Source organism: Eptatretus burgeri, chromosome 12, assembly GCF_056783735.1.
Source record: "Eptatretus burgeri isolate ZD-2024b chromosome 12, Ebu_testis_v1, whole genome shotgun sequence".
In the NCBI taxonomy this organism is placed as follows: Eukaryota; Metazoa; Chordata; class Myxini; order Myxiniformes; family Myxinidae; genus Eptatretus; species Eptatretus burgeri.
In genome coordinates this window covers 12,023,031-12,047,748 of record NC_140972.1, presented here as the reverse complement: position 1 = coordinate 12,047,748, position 24,718 = coordinate 12,023,031, and the positions used below count along the sequence as shown (strand labels likewise).

General features: G+C 47.7%; 1 protein-coding gene across 1 annotated transcript in view; it reads right to left on the bottom strand.

Moving 5' to 3' along the window:
- Positions 1–7,494: 7,494 nt before the first annotated feature.
- Positions 7,495–24,718, bottom strand: part of LOC147015101 (uncharacterized) — a 30,949-nt gene continuing 13,725 nt past the window's right edge. Inside the window, exons 6-11 of the mRNA XM_085849539.1 lie at positions 23,140–23,286; positions 22,518–22,639; positions 20,594–20,746; positions 19,281–19,426; positions 17,723–17,824; positions 7,495–9,737 (exon numbers count right to left, since the gene is read on the bottom strand). Coding sequence (XP_085705665.1) covers positions 22,615–22,639; positions 23,140–23,286 — 172 coding nt within the window. The 3' untranslated portion in view covers positions 7,495–9,737; positions 17,723–17,824; positions 19,281–19,426; positions 20,594–20,746; positions 22,518–22,614. The remainder of the gene's footprint in view (positions 9,738–17,722; positions 17,825–19,280; positions 19,427–20,593; positions 20,747–22,517; positions 22,640–23,139; positions 23,287–24,718) is intronic.

The window sequence follows — 24,718 nt, the reverse complement described above, 5'->3', positions numbered from 1 at the left end:
TGCGATCGCCCGGTCTACCCTCCGCGTGGGTACTTAGGTCGGTCGAATTTGGCGAGCAACCCTATCCCACGCGGGGGCCGATTGGCACGATCGCGGTGAGACCGAAAGGTCCACCCGTGACTAGTTCCTGGCGTTAGTCCGAGAGGGTCACGACTGGATTGTCCGTCCGGTGGGCGACGTGCCGCGATTCGAGTTACGTGGCCGTCCGCACGCCGGCGGGCGCGAATACCGCAACACTGGTGTCAGGAGTGGGATATAAACTCATCGCCCTCCTCGCGGCACTGGTATCGGAGAACGGGAAAACGGGCTCTCCTGTCTCCAGCTAAATTCACGGGAATCGGTCCAGGGGTGAGAAGAGCGACCCCCGATTCCCTCCAAATTACGAGCGAGCTAAATTAACCCTTTAAGAGAAGCAAGATGGCGTCTCAAGGCGAGCGGGAGCCGGGGGTATTAGAAATGGATGGAGAATGTGTAGAATCCATGGCTCAGGATGAAAACCCCGTGCAGGAAATGTTGGTTGTGTAGGAACACGAACTCCCCCAACTGAACCCAGAGTTCGAAATGGGCGCAGTGGCTGGGGTGGCAGACAAACGGCCCCCACGTGCGAATTCGCACACGGATCAGACACGGATCAGATGGAAATGTTTGAGGCATTGATGAGGAAAATAGATGCGAATACACAACAAATGAACGAAAAAATGGATGCGAATACACAGCAAATGAACGAAGTGAAAACGAAAATGGATGCGAATACACAGCAAATGAAGGAAGAAATGAAAGAGCTGCGGGGTGAGACGCGGAACATGGGCCGAAGCCTGCAGGCGGGCATGAAGGCAGTAACCGGGGAGCTCAAAATGGCGACACCACGTGTGGGAGCGAACGAGCTGGGAGGGGGTGCAACGGCTGTCGGGCCCGCGGTGGAGGCGGGTCAGGAGAAAATAATTTGGGGGACGTGTTGGGCGAGGGTCGTGACGGATAAAGTGACGGTAACCGAGAGGGACAAACTAATTGGGGTGACGGAGACGTGCACGAGGGAGATAACAAGGGAAGAGACGGAAATAATAGTTGAGACAAGGGAGGTAAAGGGTGAAGAGGTGACCGAGTTGGCAGAGACACGGGAGATGGGAACGATAGAGGGAAGACGACACGATTAAGACGGGGTAAGTGACGCACACACACACACGGAGGTAGTGGAGGATAATGGGGGTGAGCTCGCGGACTGGGTGAAGGCCCGGTGCGAGCAGCTGGATGGCCTCCTCCAGGAACGAGGGGAGGGAGTATGCCCCCTTGAGGCGAGTCACGACCAGGTGGGTTCAGTCGTGCTTTGCAAGGTCGAGGGGAGGAGTGCTGTGGACAGGTGCACGGAGAGCTTGGGGGGTATAGAGGCCCCGGAGACCCTTGTGGGGACACGAATCCCCAGTGTGGTTGTCCCCGTGTGTGTGGTGCAAGGTGTGAGTGCGTCCCCGTGTGTGGATGACACCGCCAGTATGGATGAGACACCGCGGGCGAGTACCCCCGCGTGTGTGAGTGGTGTCGTGGCAAGTGTGCCAAAGGGCGTGCTTCCCAGCATGCCGTGTGTGGATGAGGCACCGTGTGTGAGTGTCGCCGTGTGTGTGAGTGAAACGGCCAGTGTGAGTGAGGCACCGCAGGCAAGTGCCCCCGCGTGTGTGAGTGGTATGGTTTGTGTGAGGGAGATGGCATGCGTGAGTGAACGGCCGTGTGCAAGGTCGCTGTGTGTAAGGGAGATGTCGGTCGGCATGTGTGAGCATGCAGCCGCGTCTCCCGGTGTGAGTTTAATGGTGAGGTGTGTTACCGTCGGAAGATGCGGGAGTGCGTGTGTTGAATGGCGACGACGACGGCGACAGAAGGAAGAAAGCCGAGTAGCGGCTGTAGTTGTTTCAGGGACCGTGCCGGGTTCACCCAGCAGCGAGCACGAGGTCCGTGCTGTGCAACGCACGAGGCCCCCACGTGCTCGCTTGCGAGAGTGAAGTCCCGGTCCGGAAACGCACGCGGTGGATTTGCCGATCCCGCGGACGGACAAAGTTTAGGCAGGTAAACGGATTTGGACCGGACGGGTTCTCCACGCGATCGTGTGTGTTAAGCTCCAACGGGCAAAGCACATGTGTTCGCGTGGGGAACCCCTCGAGACGTGGGGCTTGTGGTTTTTTTAATGCGCACGGTGACGTCATGGCTGCACGCGGGGTTGGAATCCAGCAGGAGGGGTATCCCTGCCGGATGGTACCGTCCAAGGAGGGACAAGGTACACGTGCAGCTGCATGACGTCACGGGCAGGTGCAAAGTGCGCGAGCTGTGAGTTGCCGCGCTGGTGCTGCGCTGGTGAAAAAAAAACAAACAAAAAAAAAAAAACAGCAAGCCTCGCTTTCAGGTGAACAGGATTCCCGGGCAAGGGGTGGAAGACCCCCTTACTCGGGCACAGGATGGAAACTTGTTAGGGGGAAGGGTTAGCATAGCTAGACCGGCTCCATGGGGCAGGGGTAAGTCCTCATGGGGCCCGTGGAATGGATTAGTTAGAGGGATTGTAGCGAGATTTAGGTTGGGAAATTGATTAATGAGATTATTTGGAGACAGTGACTGACAGTGAGTGTGTAGAGGGGATGTAGTTTAGCTACGTAGTGTTAAAAGGAACGTGCTACTAGTTTAAGGGACGACTTGGGAGCACGAGTTAGTTAGGGGAGGTAGTTAGAAGGATGGCGGAGTTCAGTGGTGTGTGTGTGTGTGTTGAAGAGTTGGTGAGTGAAGTGGAAGCATGTGCTTGGTGAGTGAGTGAGGCCAGCGGGTCTGTGTGAGTGGAGCGAATGGGGAATGCATGGTGCGATGAGTGATTGGGGGGAGGAGTGACTCCCACCCAAGGGACCCCGGGGTCAGTGTAGAGTGAGTTAGGGGGTTAGTTAAATTGAAAAATGGAGGTCGTTTTGTTGTTGGTGTGAATGTAGGCTCGAAACCCGTTTGGAGGGTGCAGGAGCCCTGTTGACGGGCTGGGAGCGTGGCTGCGAAAGGTGAGTATCGCTGAGTGGGTACCCCGGGCACCAGGCTAGTCGGCCGTGGTAGGCCAAGGGCCCATGGGGGGCCGGGATAGTGTAGTGGGCACGGGTGCGCCTGCTTGGTGCGGGGGCCCGGGGCGCCATTAGCCGCGTGGGCAGTGTTGTGGGCACGGGTGACCCTCGGAAAGGGGCCTGGGAAGCCAGCCTGCCACGTGTGCGTTTCAGGGGAGGTGCCATGGGGGGCACTCGCCGGTGTTTAGGGAGCTGGTCGGCTCGGAGGCAGTGTAGTGCCCGGGGGTGCCATAGCGGGAGATTCGGCAGAGGGTCGTGCCTGCCAAAGGGAGCCACGTGTCCCAGCCATGAGACCGTGTGAGGGCACAGAGAGAAAATTGGGGGGCGAGGCCCGAAATTATGAGGACACCAACACAGGCGACGGGAATCTGGGTTTATAGAACCAATAGTTTAAGTGAGAGGCGCTTGTTGAAAGCCCCGGGGTAGTTTAACAGTTAAATGGTTAGGGTAGATTAGGAAGTGTACCCCTCCGCACCATCCATCCCCTCACTCTCGCTGTGGGCCGCTGGACCCACTTTGGGTTAGATCGCTGAAGTCTGGGGAGGCCATTCTGAGGCTTCGTTGGGCCTCGACACAGGACGTTAGCTCTCCCTTATTCCCCTCCGGGAAGGGAACGTAGGGGTTCGGAGTAGGCTCGGTGACAGGATAGGTTAGCCAAACAAGGACAGTACAGGGGGTTAGGGGTCGATTTATAGTGGGGAAGTAAACATTAAAAAAGTTGGGGCTAAATTGGGGTTTGACAAATTAAGGGGGTGGGTATAGACAATGACAGGCAAAGGCGATAGGTTGGGAGGGAGACAGGTAGGTAGGTCTGAGCCCGCCTTCCGAGTGGCCAGCACCACCGCACTCCCTCCACCAACCTCCACTGAACGGCAAAGGCTGGCCAACTTCATCGGCTGGCCGTGTTTTGCTTCAAGGCAGAGGCCGGCCAACTTCATCGGCAGCTGTTGTGTTGCTGCAAGGCCTGTGCCGGCCGGATCATCTGCAGCTGTGGTACTTCAAGGCCTGTGCCGGCCAGTTCATCTGCCGGCTGTGTTTGCCTGCAGCGGCCTTGTTCTGTGGGCTGTGTTTGCCTGCTGCCTTTGCCATGCCATGCCCACGTTCACCAGCCCTGTTCAATTTTTGCTTTGCCCCCCCCCCCCTGTTCATTGCCATGTGCGCCAGGATCAAGGCAACAGTTTGCAAGCTGCAAGAACTGCCCTGTTGGCAGCTACAACACGGGCCTGCAGTGGCGGCCCGTGCACCGTGTTTGCGTGCATCCATTCATCCATCCATTCGTGTGCTCTGCGTGTGCCACTTGAGCTGGCACGGAGACTGCGTTTGTGCAGCCCATGCACCGTTGTGGTTCACTGCGTTCAGTTTCAAAAGGGAAGGCCTTGGACTGCGAGTGAGCAGCCGGCCACGTTCCCTGTCGCCTGCATTGTTTGAGCCAGAGACTGCATGCGGGCAGCCTGACTCCCTGCTAACTGCTTTCTTTTTGCAGGGTTCAATGATCCTGGGCCATGGTTTAGTGTAAAATTTGTAAGTTAAGGTTAAGATGTACTGTAAATATGAGTGCGCCCCCGGCATGTCTGTCTTAGCGCCGGCAATTTTATTTAAGTCGTCCGTGTGAGTGAGTTTGTTTAGGAAGTTACTCAGCCCTCAGGTTATTTATTGTGGGGACACGAATACCATGAATGTCGCACTCAGGGATCCGTAGGTAAAATGTACTAGGGGAAAACTACACATGATGGCACACGAAAATTTGACGACTCGGGACGAGTCTGTAAAAAGGGGAGGGGGTCGTGTTGTGGTTGACGAAATTCGCAAACCACCATTCAGGTCCCTTAGGTGAGATATCTCTGTAAGTATATGTGTAGTTCGGCCCAAACCCGTTGTTTAGAGGGAATACATGTCATTCACTCGGGCTGCGACTCTTCAGGAGAGCCGTTTTTCTTTTCCTATCTTTATTTTGGACCAGCCGCCATTTCTACCACCTCCAACCACGTCTCAACAGCCATCACACAACAACCACCAACCACAACGCCGCTTCACCACAACAGCCACGACCTTTACCGTCACAACTCGCCAACACCAGCATCACCACCATTCTTGCGCCACTTGTGGGCACCGATACTGGACTCGTGCAAGGCGCGCACCGAGCAGCGTGTTCAAAAACATCACAGACTTTCCGCAGAAAACCGATCAAAAACTACTCACGCCCACTTTTGTTCCGTCCTATCGGAGAGCGTGGGGCGATTTGGCCCCGCCTCCAGGGCGTTGGAGTGAGGTCTCTATATGCAAATTCATGGATCAAAAACAATTCACGCCCACTTTTCCTCGGTCCAATGGGGAGCCAGTTAGAGAGGTGAAGGGTCGGAGGCAGAGGGTCAAAGGTGAAGGAGCGAAGCCACGGGGCTTATATAAACGGCTGCGTTCGTCAGTCAAGGGGAGTGGTGCGTTGGAACGAGTTGAACGAGTTGTCGGTGGAGCTGGGAAGAAGAGTCAGAGTTCGGAGGGGAGAAGTCAAGAGTGAAGAGTTGGGACGAGCCAAGAGGAGACGGAGAGGGCGAGTAGACGGGGCTGTGGAGAGGGGGCGGCGGCGAAGGCGGACGAGGGGGTGCTCGCGTCGGTGCCGGGAGCTGCAGAGGGAGAGGCCAGCAACGCGACCGAGGTCGAGGAGGAGACGCTCGCCGCGGGACCCGAGGCAGGGTGATATCCTCCATCCCCCGAGCATCAACAACCCCCTCCTGTTGCCCCCCCCCCCGCGCTGAGATAGTGCGACAAGGGGGCCCCTTTCCCACCCCCTGCCAGACTGTCCGCGAGGCCCGCGGAGTTGAGGCGCCACCGCCACTTTGCGTCTCATCATCAGACGGGTCGGCCCGACACGGTCTCGGCCCCAGGCCCGCCTACCCCCCTCATCCTGGAGGGTGGTTCTTTTTCTTTTTCTTTGGGGATGTGTTGTCGGCGCCGTCTGTGAAGTAAAATTATATAAGTGTTGCCGTGTGCTCGGTAGTCGGATAGCTCTGCATTGTCTTCTTCTTTTATATTTGCTTTTTGTGTAATATTGCATTGTCTTCTTCTTTTACATGTGCTTTTGGTGGAATTGTATATGTGTGCTTTCCGTTCATCGTGAAATAAATGTGAATTATGTTGAACTGTTTTCCCGCTTCGCTTCGTCTTTTCTTTCATTGAATCTCCATCTTGCTTCACGTAAAGGGTTGGTCGTGGGCTGAAACGCCCGATAATTAATCGAACCGTCGAATAACACCGCTCGGTTATCCCGATAGTACGGAACGGGTCGCTTAAAGTGGCCCGTGTCCGAAGTCGACCTGCGGCGAGGTGCGATCGCCCGGTCTACCCTCCGCGTGGGTACTTAGGTAGGTCGAATTTGGCGAGCAACCCTATCCCACGCGGGGGCCGATTGGCACGATCGCGGTGAGACCGAAAGGTCCACCCGTGACTAGTTCCCGGCGTTAGTCCGAGAGGGTCACGACTGGATTCTCCGTCCGGTGGGCGACGTGCCGCGATTCGAGTTACGTGGCCGTCCGCACGCCGGCGGGCGCGAATACCGCAACACTATATTTAGCTAAGTTGCCCCACTATAATGTGTTCCAGTTGGAAAAGGAGAAATAAGAATGAGCGCAAGCGAGCAAATATTGCGACTGAATTCGCCAATCCGGGTTCGGATATTCACCAAAATCTAATAACTTTGTCCTTGTCACACACCCAACCTGTCCAGCAAGTTTCATCCGAATCAGTCCACAACTTTTAGATATGCTGTATACCATTTTTAGCCGTCTCTTAATGGTGAAGAATAACTTAAAATTCCAGTAGTCAGATCTTCAGAAAAATCTAATCAAATCAGTTCGTCCTTGTCACACACCCAACCTGCACACCAAATTTCAACCAAATCCATCAACTTTTTGAGATCCTGCACACAGACAGACAGGGGTGAAAACCACCTCCTTCCACCTTTGGTGGTAATGAAAAAAATGAAATAAAATAAAAAAAAAAGTGGGCAAGTGACCTGAGCATGGGGATGCACGGTTCCGTTATGGCTTACAATGTGTAAGCATACCTCACAAATGTAGTCATGAGCTTGACATTACGAGTTTATACTAATGGGGTAAATTGGAGCCTATTGTCCACTTGGATGATGGTCATGTAACACGAGGTGTAACAAAATGTAAAATATGATGAAATTTATGAAAAAGTAACTCCTTGGAGAGGGTTCCGTTATAAAGTCTACAATTACCAACAGATGACACCAGGAAGAACAACAAACAACCCCTCATTTCTTTTTAATGACATTTACTCAAACACAAAAAACACGTCAAAGAAAATGAAATTTTCACAAAATTAAAAAAATTGTGACAAAGCAGCAGAGACAAGTAGTTCCTTCTTCAATATCACAAAAACAACAAAGAGAAAGTCAATAGTAGTTATGCACAAATGTGTTTATTTGTTCAACATACCTTTGAGAAAAAGCAAACCACAATTCTTTTTGAAATATTTCAATAAAAGCAAAAAACAAGTCTTGCATAAAACATTTCAAATCAATTCCAACGAGCATCCGTTGAAGACAGTCTTCGATATCCCCCGCCACAGTAAATGAGGATTAACAAACTTATACTCCCTTAGCATGTGCAATATGTATGTGAAGTTTCCCCTTGATCTGACCAGCCGTTCTGGAGATGTTTGAAGGTTTTAGGGTAAATTCAATATGGCCGCCAAACCATTTGACCTATCAATTGGAAATTAACAAACTCCTGAAAGGATGTCTTGGGGAAAGTGGATGTGAAATTTTGCCTCAATCTGTCCAGCCGTTCTGGAGAAGATTTTTAAAATTTATTAATTTTCAATCCAAGATGGCTGACGAACCATGTGACCGATGACATCATAAATTTACATTCTGCCTACAGTGGAATATGTATGTGAAGTTTTGTGTTAATCGGATGAGGTGTGTTTTTCTATCCAAGATGGCCACCAAACCATGTGACTTGAAACCATAATTTTTATTATGCATGCAGACATGATGGAAGATGATAGTTGTAAATTTTCGCTTCGTTAGGTTATGCGATTCCAGAGAAAACATTATTTAATACTTTTCTTGAATCCAACATGGCTGCCAAACCATGTGACCTATCAATGAGAAAATATCAAAAGGCACCAGTTCACCACTTGCTTGATTTGTGTACCAAATTGCGTAAATATATCTTGAGGAGATTTGTAGTTAAGCTCCGGAAACAAAATGTGACGGACGGACGGAATCCATTTGTATATCCCCCGCCAACTTCGTTGGTTGGCGGGGGATAATAAACAATCAGTGTAGAAGAACAGGAGGCAAAATGCCAATTTAAAATGCACAAACACCTCAAAGTAAGTTCAGAGAATCGATCGTAAAGTCAAAAGCTCAAAGAATATGAAATCTAATCAAAAATCGGTCCAAAGTCCCATTTCAGACGTGTGTGGGGAAGCTAAATGAAGGTGCTAAAATGTTTAAAAACCACTTGGTTGAAGCACTACCAACGCGTCAAAGATGCAACTGGGTAGCTAAAAGAGCTACCGTCAGGCCACTGCGGATCTTAGTATGGAAGTCGACCCGTTAGTTTAGTCATAGAATGAAATATTCAGAACAAAAACCGCTCAATCAAACTACCGAAAAGGCATTTTACAAGTTCACTCGATGTGCAGGCAGTTAAGCATACTGTTGGTACAAGAATTACGATGAAAAAAGTCAAAAGAACACTTCTCGAACATGCCGGCTGCAGCACAACTAACACGAGTTTCTAGGATACCTGCACACGAGACGTGCAGACCACCGACGCAATGCAACATGCACGCACCGTCTTGCAATTTGCATACAACAACCACACATGCAATCTGTGATGGTTTCCATTCAAATGGAATGTGAAAATGCCTGAAACTCATCGACCCAGGTTAAAATGAGATCAAGAGCAAAGCACACTTGGCAAAAAAGAATAATGACGATAATATCCTCTTCATTTTTTTCATAGTAAAATACAATAATAGTAAAATACAACCATTCCCAAATTCGTTACGGGACATTCACATTTAGTCGGCAGGTGAGCACAGACATATCATGGAATCTGTGAGCACGAGGCTGTAATTCATGCAAGCTCATCTACTTCATTAACATTGGTAGAGGTGTCGTGTTAAGATGCCTTACGACAGCAAGGCAACGGGACGAAGTTCAACACTGCATGCAAAATAAAAGGAATAAATAAACCAGCGTGCACTTCACACCTGCACAGAACGAATGAGTCTGAAGGCAAATGGAGGGAGAGTGGATTACAGAGCAAGGGGCAGTAAGGCAGCGGAGGGCGTTTGCACCTCTGATCTTTGGGTCAAACCCACGGTCGTTGACACGTCGCCGAGAGTTCATACTCTGTTCGTAAAATGACCAGCATCATGATATCACGAGCACAAAGTGTATGAGACTTCCAATGAGACCGCAGTAGGTCGATGGCAAGAACACAATTAATACAGCTTAAATGATTACCACCATCTTGTTCAGATCTTCTGTATCTTTCGTCCGGAAACAACAGGATTTTCACATCAAATTTTGTCTGTGGTGGCAGAGCGGTAATTGAATGTGCAATTGTGCTCATTGGCAACGATGTACACTGCAAAACAGTTGGCCACAGCGACACTCGAAGCCTGTACAGATGATGGGAGAATTTCAAACAATCAGAATTAAACAAACAACATATACATAAATAAAAAATAAAAATAAAATAAGTACACCAATGCACGTACATTGTTAATGAAGTCAATTGTCTTTAATATGCTGGGAACAAAGCCCAAGAACCACACATTTCCTCCTGCAATATCCAAGTGATGAAAATAAAGATGGCAACACGTGCACATGCATGACCATATTATCACCTAAGGGCGAGGGGGGGGGCGAGAGAGAGGGGGCGTCACAATTCTTCTTCATTTGATATGATGTCACAATTGATGCTGGGGACCTGAATATGTTTCCCAAGTTATGGCCATTTATTATACGGTTGATCCGATCCAATTGAAATAATGCCCCAATCCAGTCATCGTTTACGCACCTACGGGCACGTACTAGTTTAATATAAATGAAGGTTTAAAGGCATATAGATAAATATATACCTGGTCTTCCTGCTGTTTTATGCAGTGTCTATGACATCATCCGATCTAACATCACATTCGTTCTTCATGCCTGTTGTCCTTAAAAACAGCAAGTTTCCTGTTTGGAATGATTTTCAATTCTGTTTGCCAGGCAGGCGGAGTTTAAATAAATAAATATCGCACCCGTGTCTGAAGGAAGTGGTGCCGTTTGGGAATTTTCATATGAAATTCATCCTGAGAGTTCTTTCAAAGAAATTTGCTCTCCCTCATGCACAGATTTATCCTCCCTCGTCTTCAGTTATCCCACCCTTCCTCCCGCCCATGGTTCACTGAAACCTGTGGTGAGGCAGTTGTCCTGAAACAACTTGCCTTTGCCTCATGGAAAGCAAACCCAACTGAGGGCAATCTCAGTTCCTTCCACAAAGCTCGGAACAAGTGTGTATCTACCCTCAGGAGAGCCAGAAAACAACATCTTTCTCATCTCAAGTCTGAACTCTCAAACCTCTCTTCTTCTTTTCTTCCTCTTTCGGCTTGCTCCCGTTAGGGGTCGCCACAGCGGACCAACCGTCTCCATTTCGCTCTATCCTCCACATCTTCCATTGACACTCCAACCACCCGCATGTCCGCCCTCACCGCATCCATGAACCTCTTCTTTGGCCTTCCTCTTCTCCTCCTGCCTGGCGGCTCCATCTTCAACATCCTTCTCCCGATATACTCTGTTTCCCTCCTGTGCACATGTCCAAACCATCTCAATCTCGCCTCTCTCACTTTGTCTCCAAACCGTCCGACCTGCGCTGTCCCTCTAATATACTCATTTCTTATCCTATCCATCCTCGTCACTCCCAACGAGAATCGCAGCATCTTTCACTCTGCCACCTCCAGCTCCGCTTCCTGTCTTGTTGTTGGCGCCACCGCCTCCAAACCATACAACATAGCTGGTCTCACTACCGTCTTGTATACTTTCCCCTTCACTCTTGCAGCTACCCTTCTGTCACAAATCACTCCTGCAACTCTTCTCCACCCACTCCATCCTGCCTGCACTCTCTTTTTCACTTCTCTCCCACACTCTCCGTTACTTTGGACAGTTGATCCCAAGTATTTAAACCAATCCACCTTCCCCACCTCAACTCCTTGCAACTGCACCATACCACCACCCTCCCTCTCATTTACGCACATGTACTCCGTCTTACTCCGACTGACTAACATTCCCCTTCTCTCCAGTGCGTACCTCCACTTCTCAAGGCTCGATTCAGCCTGCTCCCTACTCTCCCTACAGATCATGATGTCATCCGCGACCATCATAGTCCATGGAGACTCCAGTCTGGTCTCGTCCGTCAACCTGTCCATCACCATTGCAAACAGGAAAGGGCTCAGAGTCGATCCTTGGTGCAATCCCACTTTTACCTTAAACCGGTCCGTCATTCCTACCGCACACCTCACCGCTGTCACACTGTCCTCATGCATATCCTGCACGATCCTCACATACTTCTCCACCACTCCCGACTTCCTCATACAATGCCACAACTCCTCTCTTGGCACCCCATCATAAGCTTTCTCTAAATCCACAAACACACAATGAAACTCTTTCTGGCCTTCCCTATACTTCTCCATCAACATTCTCAAAGCAAACATTGCATCAGTGGTGCACTTTCCTGGCATAAATCCATATTGCTGCTCACAGATAGTCACCTCTCCTTTCAACCGAGCTTCCACTACTCTTTCCCACAACTTCATGGTGTGGCTTAACAACTTTATCCCTCTGTAATTTCCACAGCTCTGCACATCACCCTTATTCTTGAAAATCGGAACCAGTACACTTAATCTCCACTCCTCCGGCATCCTCTCACTTTCCAAGACTTTATTAAACAATCTGGTTAACAACCCCACTGCCATCTCTCTTAAGCACTTCCATGCCTCCACTGGTATACCATCTGGGCCAACCGCCTTTCCACTTTTCATCTTCTTCATAGCAGTCCTCACTTCATCCTTACTGATCCACCCCACTTCCAGATTCACTATCTCCACCTCTTCCAACCTTCTCTCTCTCTCATTTTCTTCATTCATCAGCTCCTCAAAGTACTCCATCCACTTTCTCAACACACTCTCCTCGCTCGTCAGCACATTCCCATTTGCGTCGTTTATCACCCTAACCTGCAGCACATCCTTCCCAGCTCGGTCCCTCTGTCTTGCCAATCGGTATAAATCCTTTTCCCCTTCTTTTGTATCCAACTTCTCATACAGCTCGTCATATGACTTTTCCTTGGCCTTTGCCACCTCTCTTTTTGCTTTTCGACGCCACTCCTTGTACTCCTGCCGACTTTCTTCATCTCTCTGACTATCCCACTTCTTTTTCGCCAACCCCTTCTTCCTTATACTTTCCTGTACTTCCTCATTCCACCACCAAGTCTCCTTATCTTCCTTCCTCTGTCCAGATGTCACACCAAGTACCTTCCTAGCTATCTCCCTCACCACTTCTGCTGTCGTTGCCCAATCATCCCACCCATCTTTACCACCATCCAACGCCTGTCTCACCTCCTCCCTAAATTTCACGCAACAGTCTTCCTCCTTCAGCTTCCACCATCTGGTCCTTGGTTCAGCCCTCACTCTCTTCCTCAACCTCACCTCTAAAGTCATCCTACAGACCACCAATCGATGCTGTCGAGCTACACTCTCCCCTGCCACAACCTTACAGTCACTAATCTCTTTCAGGTTGCATCTCCTACTTAAGATGTAATCCACCTGTGTGCACTTTCCTCCACTCTTGTACGTCACCCTGTGTTCCTCCTTCTTCTTGAAATACGTGTTTACCACTGCCATTTCCATTCTTTTTGCAAACTCTACCACCATTTGCCCTTCCACATTTCTCTTGTTGAGACCGTACCTCCCCATCACCTCCTCATCCTCTTTATTCCCTTCCCCAACATGTCCATTGAAATCTGCTCCAATCACCACTCTTTCATCCTTGGATACACTCTCCACCACTTCATCGAACTCACTCCAGAAATCTTCTTTATATTCCATCTCACACCCCATATGTGGGGCATATGCACTAATGACATTCATCATCACCCCTTCAATTTCCAACTTCACACTCATCACTCGGTCAGACACCCTCCTCACCTCCAATACCCTCTTGACATGATCTTCCTTCAGGATTATCCCGACACCATTTCTCCTCCCATCCACACCATGGTAGAACAGTTTGAAACCACCTCCAATGCTCGCCTTACTCCCCATCCACTTGGTCTCTTGTACACACAGTATGTCCACCTTTCTTCTCTCCATCATATCAGCCAACTCTCGCCCTTTGCCAGTCATCGTCCCAACATTCAGAGTTCCAACTCTCACCTCCACACTTCTACCCTTCCCCCTCTCCCACTGCCTCCGGACTCGCCTTCCCCGTCTCCTTCTCCTCCTTCGCCCAGCAGTAGCACAATTTCCACTGGTACCCTGCTGACCACCGGTACCGGTGGCGGTCGTTGGAAACCCGGGCCTCGACCGATCCGGTATGGAAATTCGTTTTGTTGTCCGCATAATGATTTGGCATAGGTTTTTACGCCGGATGCCCTTCCTGACTCAACCCTAGTCGCCTCTTACGACACACAGGGATATGGTACACTTTGAACTCTCAAACCTCTCTCCCTCCTCAAAATCCTGGTGGCGTTTAATCAAATCTGTTTCTAGTGAATGTTCCTCCTCCATCCCTCCCTTACCAAAAATGGTCGCACGTGAAAAGGCTGAATGCCTAAACTCGGCGTTTGCATCGAAATCTTGTGTCCGAAACTCATTGCTTTCTGTACCCACCTCACCCAGTCGCACCCAACTGTTCCTTGACTCTGTGTCCTTTTCTTCTGTCAAAGTGGAGAGCTTGCTGTCAAACCTCGACTCAGATTCTGCAACCGGTCCAGACGGCATCAGCCACGTGTCCGAAAAACCTGCTCCTCTGCGCTTGCTCACCCTCTCTGTTCAATTCACCCTCTCATTTGCTCAAGGTCATCTGCCTGGAAATCAGCAAACATTACTGCACTGCACAAAAAGGTTCCAAAACAGATCCCTGCAACCACAGACCAATCAGCCTTCTCCCAATCATCAGCAAGGTTATGGAATCCATCATCGCTTCAGACATTAAATCCTTCCTTCTCCAATGGCTTGATTTCCCATCATCAATTTGGTTTCAGACCAGGTCAATCTTTCCTGGAAATGCTGCTTCTGCTCTCCCAACAATGGATGGAGGTCCTCAATACCGGACATGAAATCAGAGCCATATCCCGAGACATATTGCGTGCTTATGACACGGTCTGGCACCCTGCCCTGCTCACCAAACTCTTCCTCTGGTGTCCAAGGCCATCTCCACTCATGGCTCGCAGACTTCCTCTCCTGTTGCAGTCAACATGTGGCCCTAAATGGAGTTCTTTCATCCCCTCTTCCTGTCCAGGCTAGAGTTCAAGGCAGCGTTCTGGGCCCTGTTTTTCTGGTTTTCATCAATGATCTCTCGGCCTCTCTAGAAAATCCTCTTTATCTCTTTGCTGATGACTCCACCCTCTGCCCTACCATCTGTCATCCCTCAGACCGGCAAGCAGCAGCTTCTTCGCTCACTGCAGATCTGGGTAAAATCACAAGCTGGACCAACACATGGTACACGTCTTTCAATCGGTACAAATCTTAAACTCTCACTTTGTCTCTCCGAAAGGACCGTTTGGAAACCCATCGACTTTCTCAACAATCTTCTGGAAGAAGTCCTTCCTTTAAAGCTTCTGGGTCTCACTATCTGTCATCATCTGTCCTGGGAATGCCACATTTCCAACCTGACCTCCAAAGCCAGTCGTCAACTGGGAATCCTCCGTCATGCAAAGTCCTTCCTTCCTCGGCCCACCTGAGCTCCTGACCACATACAGAGCTTTCGTTCGCAGCCTGATGGAGTACTACTCTCCCCTCTGGGCTGGTGCTCCTGCATCCCACCTTTCTTGGCTTCACGCTGTGGAAACAAAGGCATTTCGGATCATTGGCATCTCCCGCGATGAGGCCGAATCTTTGGGTCTCTCACTCTCTCACCGCAGGCAGGTTGGTGGTCTGTCTTCTACCATCTCCAGGTAAGGAGATTAAATCATTGAACCAGTTAAGATTTAATGTTGTTTTGTTCACGTGTACCAAGATAAAGTTAAGAAATGCGTCACTCACTACTGTTATCATGGTTGAGTGGAGTGGGGGCAATAAAGATCTATTGATCATGATTCCCCGATTGAAAACCTGTTTAAACAATGAAGGGAATTGCTTAGTAATGTCATCGCAGATCTAGGGTAATTTGTATTCTCTCCTGGGACTGAAAATTCTGCTTTCTACTCGTCGAGTCTGCTGAATTTGACGTACAAAAGAGCCTTGGCCTATCTCATCAAGGATTTCTTGGCTAACGGCCATGGGGATGGCTGATCAGAAAAGGGCACCTAACAGAAGACATTACCGAGAAAACTGAAAATTTGACCTGTTCGAGGGCTATTCTGGCATGGTTTCTGCTGACGAGACTAAAATGTGGCTGAAGATTCTCTGAACATTGTTGATGAAAAGGGCACTTATTTGGTCAAATAGGGCACTTTTGTTTGCAGAGGGACTGTTGGACCTCCTAGCCCCCATGACCATTACCCTGTCATCTATTTGCATTGGTCACACAATCGGAAATGCAAAATTTCAGAAGGCTAAATAAATCCTCGTTTAAAACCTGACGTTTCCTTCCTCTATTTTTTTCAGGTCGCCACTGGATGCAGTAACTTGAATATCAACTGGGACAAGTGCACCATTTGCCAGACCACAACCAATGCTCCCCTGCGGTGCCCAGCAAATAATCCAGGCAGCATTAAAATGTACAGCGATTTTCTCGACAATGTCGAATGCCTCAGAAATATTGGTCGTTTGCCAGTACCCCTTCGTTTTGGCAAACATCTTGGGGAATTCATCGAGAAACGTGCGCGCTGGCACCTCCAACCATGCAAACTAAAGTTTAACAATAGTGAGTTGGTAAGAGCCCAAAAGAGGAGCAGTAAATCCACTGATGATGCAACCTCATCAAAGCGCCCGAAACGCAAGTGTTTTGATGCAAAACTGTTTTTTCTGCCAAGATGTTTTTGCACAGGACTTGAGCTCCTTTTCTACCTGGAATGCAGAAGTGAAGATTATAGAGCCATTGTGAAGGAAATCGCTGATGAAGAATTAAATTCCCATTTATCAGGAGCTGAGGACTTGGTTACAATGGAAGCCAAATACCATAAGGCCTGCATAACCAAAATCCACAACCGGTTACGGTCCATGCGCCGGAAGCAACAGCCCTCCAGTAACGAGGAAGAGTGTATAATAACTTAGTGTGTATTCTCCGAGCTGGTGGAGTACATAGACCACGAAACTCGTCTTGGAAAACAATCATTCAAGCAGGTGACAATTCGCGACCTCTATGTTAAGAGGCTGTCAGAATTTGGCATCAATAGTCACGTGCACAACACTCGATTGTAGGAGAAAATCATTGACTATTTTCCTGACTGCACGGCACACTATGACGGCAGAAAAGTAGTATTCATGTTCGATGAAACACTACGACTTCCGCTGCGTGAAGTTTTATTCTTAGAAAATGCTTCGTCAATGAGATTGTGGTGGCCATATTGAAAAATTGCTGACCACGGGTCACCAAAGGTTAATTTCTTTGTCATATTTGAAAAGACTGAGGTTGATTTAGTCGGGGAAGGTAAAATCAGGACATTGATTTTTTTTTTTGTCATTTTAAGGTGCACATTGCGGTACATTCTTAATCAACATTGAATTAAAATCAGCCTGTCGGCAATCTTAGAAAATGGCGGCCACGGTCATTTCCCAGAATGCCGACGGGGCCAAAAATCTTTGATAGGTCCATAACTAACTTAATGCCAAATTTGGTGCTTTCTTCCGGGAGTGCACGTTGGGGTCCAATATCTGAGATAACAGACCACACTATAGTGTCCATCTTGTATATCCCATGTTCCCCACCCCATCCCTCTCCCTTCCATCGATCTCCTGTCTGTTCCCCATTGTTTTGTCCTACCCACTCCCGCACCTCGTTTCATGCCCCCCTTGCTATGCGTTGTGTGTTAGCTCTGACACGAGCCTTGCCAATGTATAAAACAACAACAACAACAAAAAAGATTATGAAGTTTATTTTTGGTGTATCTCAATTGTGATAAACTTAATCATCGAAGCAATGTTTTATTTTAAAGTGTCGATTTATAGCTGAGTGGATTAGACTCATATACCTGCTAAGGTACACCTCAACCTCTCGAGTCCAAAGGATTCACCAAGAGTCATGCACATCGACGATCTTCAGGCGTACCCCGATAGCATTTTTGCATAATTACACATCACAAACATATTTTTCCCTTCAAGAAAACACCACATGTGCCTGTTTGCATTCTCTTGTATCGGATAGGATCACAAAGTTAAATAATTTGAGATGCAAATTCAAGTACCAATCCTATTAAGTGAAAACCAAATAGGACAAAGCGAATCACCAAAGACAGATGGGATCTTACCGGTGAGGCCGACCTCCTTGCGACACATGGAGCAGTGATTTGCCCTGGATTTGGTTTTTTCACTTTGCTCGGCGACATCGGTTGCTACTGCAACCTGTGCTCCTGGGGAATGAAATAAAGGCTCAAATTAATGAGGTCGAAAGCAAAATATAAACCACAACCAATAGAGGATCTCCAAAGGCATTTCAAGAGAAAACATTTAAAAATTTTCCTCAATCGAATGTGGCTGCCAAACCATGTGACCCATGACATCAAATATGTGACCCTTTTGTTCCTCATAGACAGGCAGTCATACGTGTAAAGTTTCGCCTCAATATCTCCAGCTACTTCAGAGAAGATTTTTGAAGTTAAAAAAAAAAAAATAATATGGCTGCTAAATCACATGACTGATGACATCAAAAAAAAAATAAATGTGGAATATTTTATCCCTGGATAACCCCCCCCGAAAAAAATTTATGATCAGATGTGGCATTCCACATATGCAATTATGTCAGAATGAAGGCACCTATGAGGTCATCCAAAAAAAACAACCCACATTCCCATGAGTACTTGCCGTGTGCCAAGTTTCAATTTTTTCAGTGGTGCGGTTTCACAGATAGAGCGGTGCAGTTTTTCCATTTTTTCAACATGGTTGACATCATGTAACCCGTGATGTCATATTTATTAAAACATTCCAATTATCATTTCACCTGTGGAGGAAATTTCATCTCAATCCGACAAACGGTTGCGGAGAAAAAACACAAAAGTTCTATGCGGACATCACATTACATGTTTGTGTGTGTGTATGTTGTCTGACTTCCTTCTTGGAACGATGGCGCAGTAATTGGTCTTTATTTTGACGTGACCGGAACAAACTTTGCAATCCCAGTACCAGTCAGGAGCGGAATGTTGCTGCCAAATCACAGCCGGATCAGGCCAGCGGTTTGGCCAGAGAAGTTGAAGCAGGAGACGGACAGAAATGGACGGTGCACGATGACAATATCTTATCTGGAATTTCAATTCCAGACAAGCTACAAATCAAGTGTCATTGGTTGATCGAGACGAAACAGCACGCCAATTACACAATGAGTGCCCACGGCACGAGAAAACATTTGTATTTTGTTTGGATAGGCCCACAGAGAGCGAATGAAAAAACGGACTCTCGTACAGCAGACGATACGTAATGCTTAGAGTACATCGGCGCACGCAAACAGACACGACAGTGGAAATGAGGTGGCAAAACATTTGAGGAATGCATTCCAAGCACCGCACCCAGCCTTCCAGAAAACCGGAGTAAATGGCACCCAAAAAATCAGTGACAACAGCCTCATGTGCGAGTCTTGCTCAGTCGTTTAGTTGGCAGCACTCGGGCGTGGTGGCTTATCGACGGCAGGCTACCGTCCCCACTCACGTCGTCAGACGCAAATTACATCCATCACAGCAAGACACAGAGCAAATAGACACACTCGAGTCCGTACCCTCAAGTGCATCAAAAACGATTCACTTTTTGGCTAAAAACTGGAAAAAGTAGTTTTGAAAGACAATGGGCAAGAACAATTAAAGAATGGATGCAAATCACCTTCACTAAAAATACCGTTTGCATTATCTCAGAGGATAAATTTCCAAAAGCACCCTGGCTGGGGTGGTGAGTACCCCCTCCACGGATACGGGGGATTTGAGCAACGGCTCGTCCATTACCCCATGACTCGGCACTCGTCTGGTGACCTGCACGCGGACACACAACACAGGATCAACACGAACAACATACGGAATGTATTTCGAGCACACACAACAAAATACATATCTACAATTGCCACAACCGCACTGGTCATCTCTTGGAAACACGATGAGTTTCGTGGAGAAAGTTGTTTACAAACCAGCTACAAAACGCCTCAACTTTCCCGCCCACCACCACCGAGCCAAAAGCACCATTGACACAGATACGTCCACAAGAGCAAAGTCCTCATGGCGATGGGGTTCACAGATGAGCTAAAATACAAAGCGAAATGAACCAAATACCACCTTATGGGCAGTCTACATATTACATACGCAAAGGAAAATGTTTAACTGTGGTAAGAGCAACGATGGCTGCCCAAATGGTCAGAAAGCTGGGATGGAGGCTCAGGACATCCTTTGTTATCACGGTGAATCAACAACACGGGAAAATGATTCATCATTGCCTCCCCCAAAAAATTAAATACCCCTCCACAGTCTGGATGATAACTTCCACCCGAAAGGTGGGTACCACAATGCACATCTAAGAACCGATAGATTAGCACTCAAAAACTTGAGTAAACCAACTTACAACAGGACACAGTGAACCAAACTTACAACTTGCACCTCGTTATCCACCCAACACTGATGGCTCCGTTGAAGAAATGGACTAATCCAGCATTTAAAAAAATATACCATCAGAGATGGGGAATCCCCCACCATTGAAAAAGAATTGAAATCGGATAAGCGGTTTTCCATTTATTACAAAAAAATTTTTTTTCAAGATGGCCACCCCAGTCAGCCATCTTGGATCTGGCCACGCCCAAAATCAATAGGGTTCTTCATTTTCAGGTGGTACATGTGTGACCGAAATTTCAAATCGATATGGCAAAAAGTTTATGAGTTATCACACTCACAGCTATAAATGTTGACGCCCAGCCGGCCAGCCGGACGGACGGACGACGCGGGTGATAACAATATCCCCCTTCCGCCACGCAGCGGGGGATAAAAATGACGTGGACGAAGGCCACAACTCCTCCAATAGTAATGCAATTCCGTTTTGACTCGACAGAGGCTCAGTGATCATGTGGGTACTTCGCAATGCATCACAAGTTCTTCATATAAAGCTCGTTTGGCCCCTTCACGACTTGGGTGCACTTGCGGTTTAAACTCACCAACCTTGGCATTGACTGCGGAAGATTGCGAGTTCTTTCGCACGTAGTTCATGATGTCGGGCCGGATGGAGGCTCGAAACATGGCAGGTAGGACCACGAGTCAGCCAGACGCATCGCCTTACTCATCGTACAAGCTCACCAAGGGCCGGGAGCACGCCTGTCGGGTCAATGGGAGCACACACAGCATTTGTACACATTACAGAAAAAAAATTGGCAATCCACGAATGAGAGAGGGCTCCAACGGCCTCACTGAAACCTGCCTTTGGTTCACTCACACAACACCCATCAGCCACACCACAGATACGATTGATTATTTTCACACAGAACACGGAAAAAACTATGGCAGGTCGTCCATAGTGAACCAAAAAAAAGCACAAAAAGAAAAGAAAAGAAAAAAAGAACTAGCAGGTGGCAGGTTGAGCGCAACACTCGGCCCAGGCTGACAAGCAGTCAGGCCTGAGAGAGTAAAACGCACCGAGCTAATAATTTTCCAATACAAGGGTAACCTCACCGACAGTTTTACAACCAGCAAATGCCATCGGGGAGAAAAAAAAACAAAAAAAAAACGATGTGATTGCACCACAGCATGAATAAATATCCCCCTGTGCATCCGTCTGTACCTCCGTCATTCCACCAGTGTGACGTCGGCCCTCCCGCACACTTTGGAATCTCTGAGCATCAACGTATCCGCCTCCAAAGGAAAACCGCTCGGCTGTCTGGGCTGATGGTGTTAAGTACCCGTCACCACATTTTGGGTCGGGGAGATCAACCTCAACTGCCAGCACCGACCGCGACGACATAAACAAACTGGAAGGTGTTCGGTCGAGTGCATACCTCCGCCATGCAATGCGTGAGCCATGAAAACCTATCAGGCCCAACACATTTTGGAAAATTCATGCTATGTATTGTTTTTGGCCACATCTCTCAATGGTGAAGAATCACTTTAAAGATTAAATAACTCTCGGATCCAGATTTTCACCAAAATCGAATCAGTTTGTCCTTGTCACACACCCAACTTCCCCACCAAATTTCATCCGAATCCAGCAACAACTTTGAGATATCCTGCAGCCAGACAGAAGGGTGAAGGGCAGAGGGCGGAGGTAACTTGAAGGGCACATTCGAACTGCGAGTAATGTCAAGGCCCAAGCCACCCCACGCTTAACCCATCGATGTGAAACAGAGTACGTCATTGACTCGCCATGGGGGATAAAAGATTCATCACGAAAACGCCATCGGTTGTCGTGTGGCAGCCACATTCGCTTAAAGGAAAAAAGGTTTTTTTTTTACATCCTCTGAAACCAATTAGCCTATCAATTTAATACCAGACATATAGGATTCCACTGCCCTCGGTGCATATATTTTGATAAGAATATCAATCACACGATTTGGCAGCGATTTTAATTTCTCAGGGGAACGAAAAAAAAAAGAATTTAAACTCTAAAATCGCCTAACCTATCGATGCGACACTTTACAAATATGATCAACTGCCCTTGTTGCATATGTTGCAGTAACGATGACACCATCATTCATGTGGTGGCAGCAAAATTGGACTGAAGGGGGGAAAAAAAAAAGCGTTAACATTGATTCTCTGAAATGGCTCAACAAAAACATGAAACTTGACAGGTCATCGACTCCACGTGTGGAAGATGATTTGATAATGACGTCACATGGTCGATGGTAATAAATATTGACGGTGGTGGGGGGGGGGCAATTAGGATAGTGCCAGATAGCGATAGATAAAGCTCATATAAATCAAGCTTCAGGTTGTATTCATGTAGATAAGAACAACATTTATTGTAAATATTTTCACCCAATTTTAATTTGCATCATTCAAACAAACAGAAATCAACAAAATCCAGATCTTAATGAAAAATATAAAAAGGTATGAATAGCAGCTTACATTGGTAGTGCTGGCATGCAAGACTTGCCTTCTGAATATCACTCCACGCATTTAACTTCAACAGAAGAACCGCCTCCTTGGTCTTCTTGTGGCTCTGCACTTTGTCCTCCACAACCAAGGGAACCTCAGACATACCTTGAATGGCATGGCCTGTGGAGGTGAAGAGGTCAGAGGTCGTGACTTAGAAAAGGCAACCAAAGCTTTTGGCGAAGCGACATGTAAATTGGATCAAACAGCTGCAGCACACATCAAAATTATCGGGTTCAGATTTTACAAATCATTCAAATGCAGCACATGGATGTGGGCAGCAAAACCTATTGGGGGGGGGGGGGGAGGACAGCGCAGGGAACGAATCGACTGTTTGCGAAGATACTGTGGCATCTAACGTCCACAAACTAATGCTGGCAAACGGGAAGGTCCAGTTTAACGTCCCGAGGATCAGCATACACATAAAAGCGAAATACAGGGATGACAATTTATAGCCAGGTCGGGATTCAAACTACCCCCACCCCCTCCACCCTCGTGTAAACAGTCCAGAGGTGAGTGCGCTACCCCTTGGCTATCCTGCCCACAACCATATTTCAGACAAAAGACAACAAAGTATAAAGTGTAGAAAGGTAATGGACACGAAAACACCTGAACCAACTCACCTTTGGAGAATATCAAGGCAGGGAGTGCAGACGCAGCCAGGCAAGAGCAAATGGCATATCACCTTTGCCCGAGGTTTACCTTTGGGTGCCAACGTCTCCATGTCATGGGAGGAGCAAACATGCGTCCACCGCGACACATCTATCACCCTACAAGTGGAGGTCAAGGAGAACCCATTCATGCATCGTATTATAACTCAACATGCAAAGCGATACCGACCCACAACACAGAAAAGGACCATCGGCGTTCTGCTGGAAAACCAAAACATAAAAGAAAAATTAAAAGAAATAAAAAGTTCTGAGCATATCTCTCAGGCTGGGGTAATGCTGGTGATGCATCGTCCGATGGTGCTGACAAAAGTGACTTAAGATGTGCTGATGAGGATCTTTTTTATGTATCCCCACTGCTGAGTCACATGATCATGCCAAACATTCAACCGATTAAGTGATGGCATCGAGCGGCTCCCAATGCCTTCACAGTCTTCGACATTCACTACATTTTGCTGTGTTGTTAATACCCTCCTGCATGATTTGTAATATATCGGCGAGTGCCAGAGCTCGATTATTCCCACTGGTATTTCCAACACCCACCAATTAGATGACGAAGAGCGTTGAAACGATCAGTTTGCCTGGAGGGGTTTGTGTCAAGTACCAAGGGAAACTATTGACTTTTACTCTGAAACGTCACATGGAAAAAATTATTTATAAATGGCTATTTACACCATCCATCAATACATACAAAAAACATATTTTGACTCAGCACAGTGTTGTGATGAACTTCTACCCCATTCCCACACACTCATTCCCCATTGAACGCTTGGGAAACACAAAGCACGTCGAGTGTTTGTGGCATTTGCAAGTTTTAACTTCTATTCCAAATAGGGTTGTTCAAAGTAACTTGTATTGTGCTACATGTGCTCATGAATGGGATCTGGAACAAGAGAATTTTGGGATGGCATGAACAGTCATGGATCAATGGGACATTCAAGATTTGAAACACACCATGATGGGGTGTGTTTCACCCCATCATGGGGTTCATGGGGTTTAGTAAGATTAAAATGGTTCCAAACTACTGCACCGCAGCGCCCTTCCATCCCACGTAGTGAAAAACTGGTGTGCTGAAATCCATGCCGTTGCTCAACAAAACAAGTTAACATCTAATCTCCAATGGGCCCCTGTTAGTGTCAATCAGCCAGCCAAAGTCCATCATTCAAACAGCCGTGAAAGCTTTGTACCTCGTGGGTCACACCTCAGCAAAGGGGTAGAGTGGTAACTTGTGAGGACAGAAGTTGCAGGTTCAATTCAAGCAGCACAAATAATTTGGATGTTCAGCTTCTGAGTATTCTTACGAGTGGGTCTGGAGAGGAAGAGATTTTTGAAGGTATTTGCACGATTTCCCCCAAAATTTACCAAGTCCACCATTCAGACACACTTCCGGTCATCTGATCGGCATGACCTCTGCAATTTTACATCACGACCCGATGTTGCAACCCAAATTTGGCAGCATTATGACTGGTGGGTTTGGAGAAGATTTTTCAAGAAATTTACTAAGTCGGCCATTTTGACTTGTAGTCATGTGACC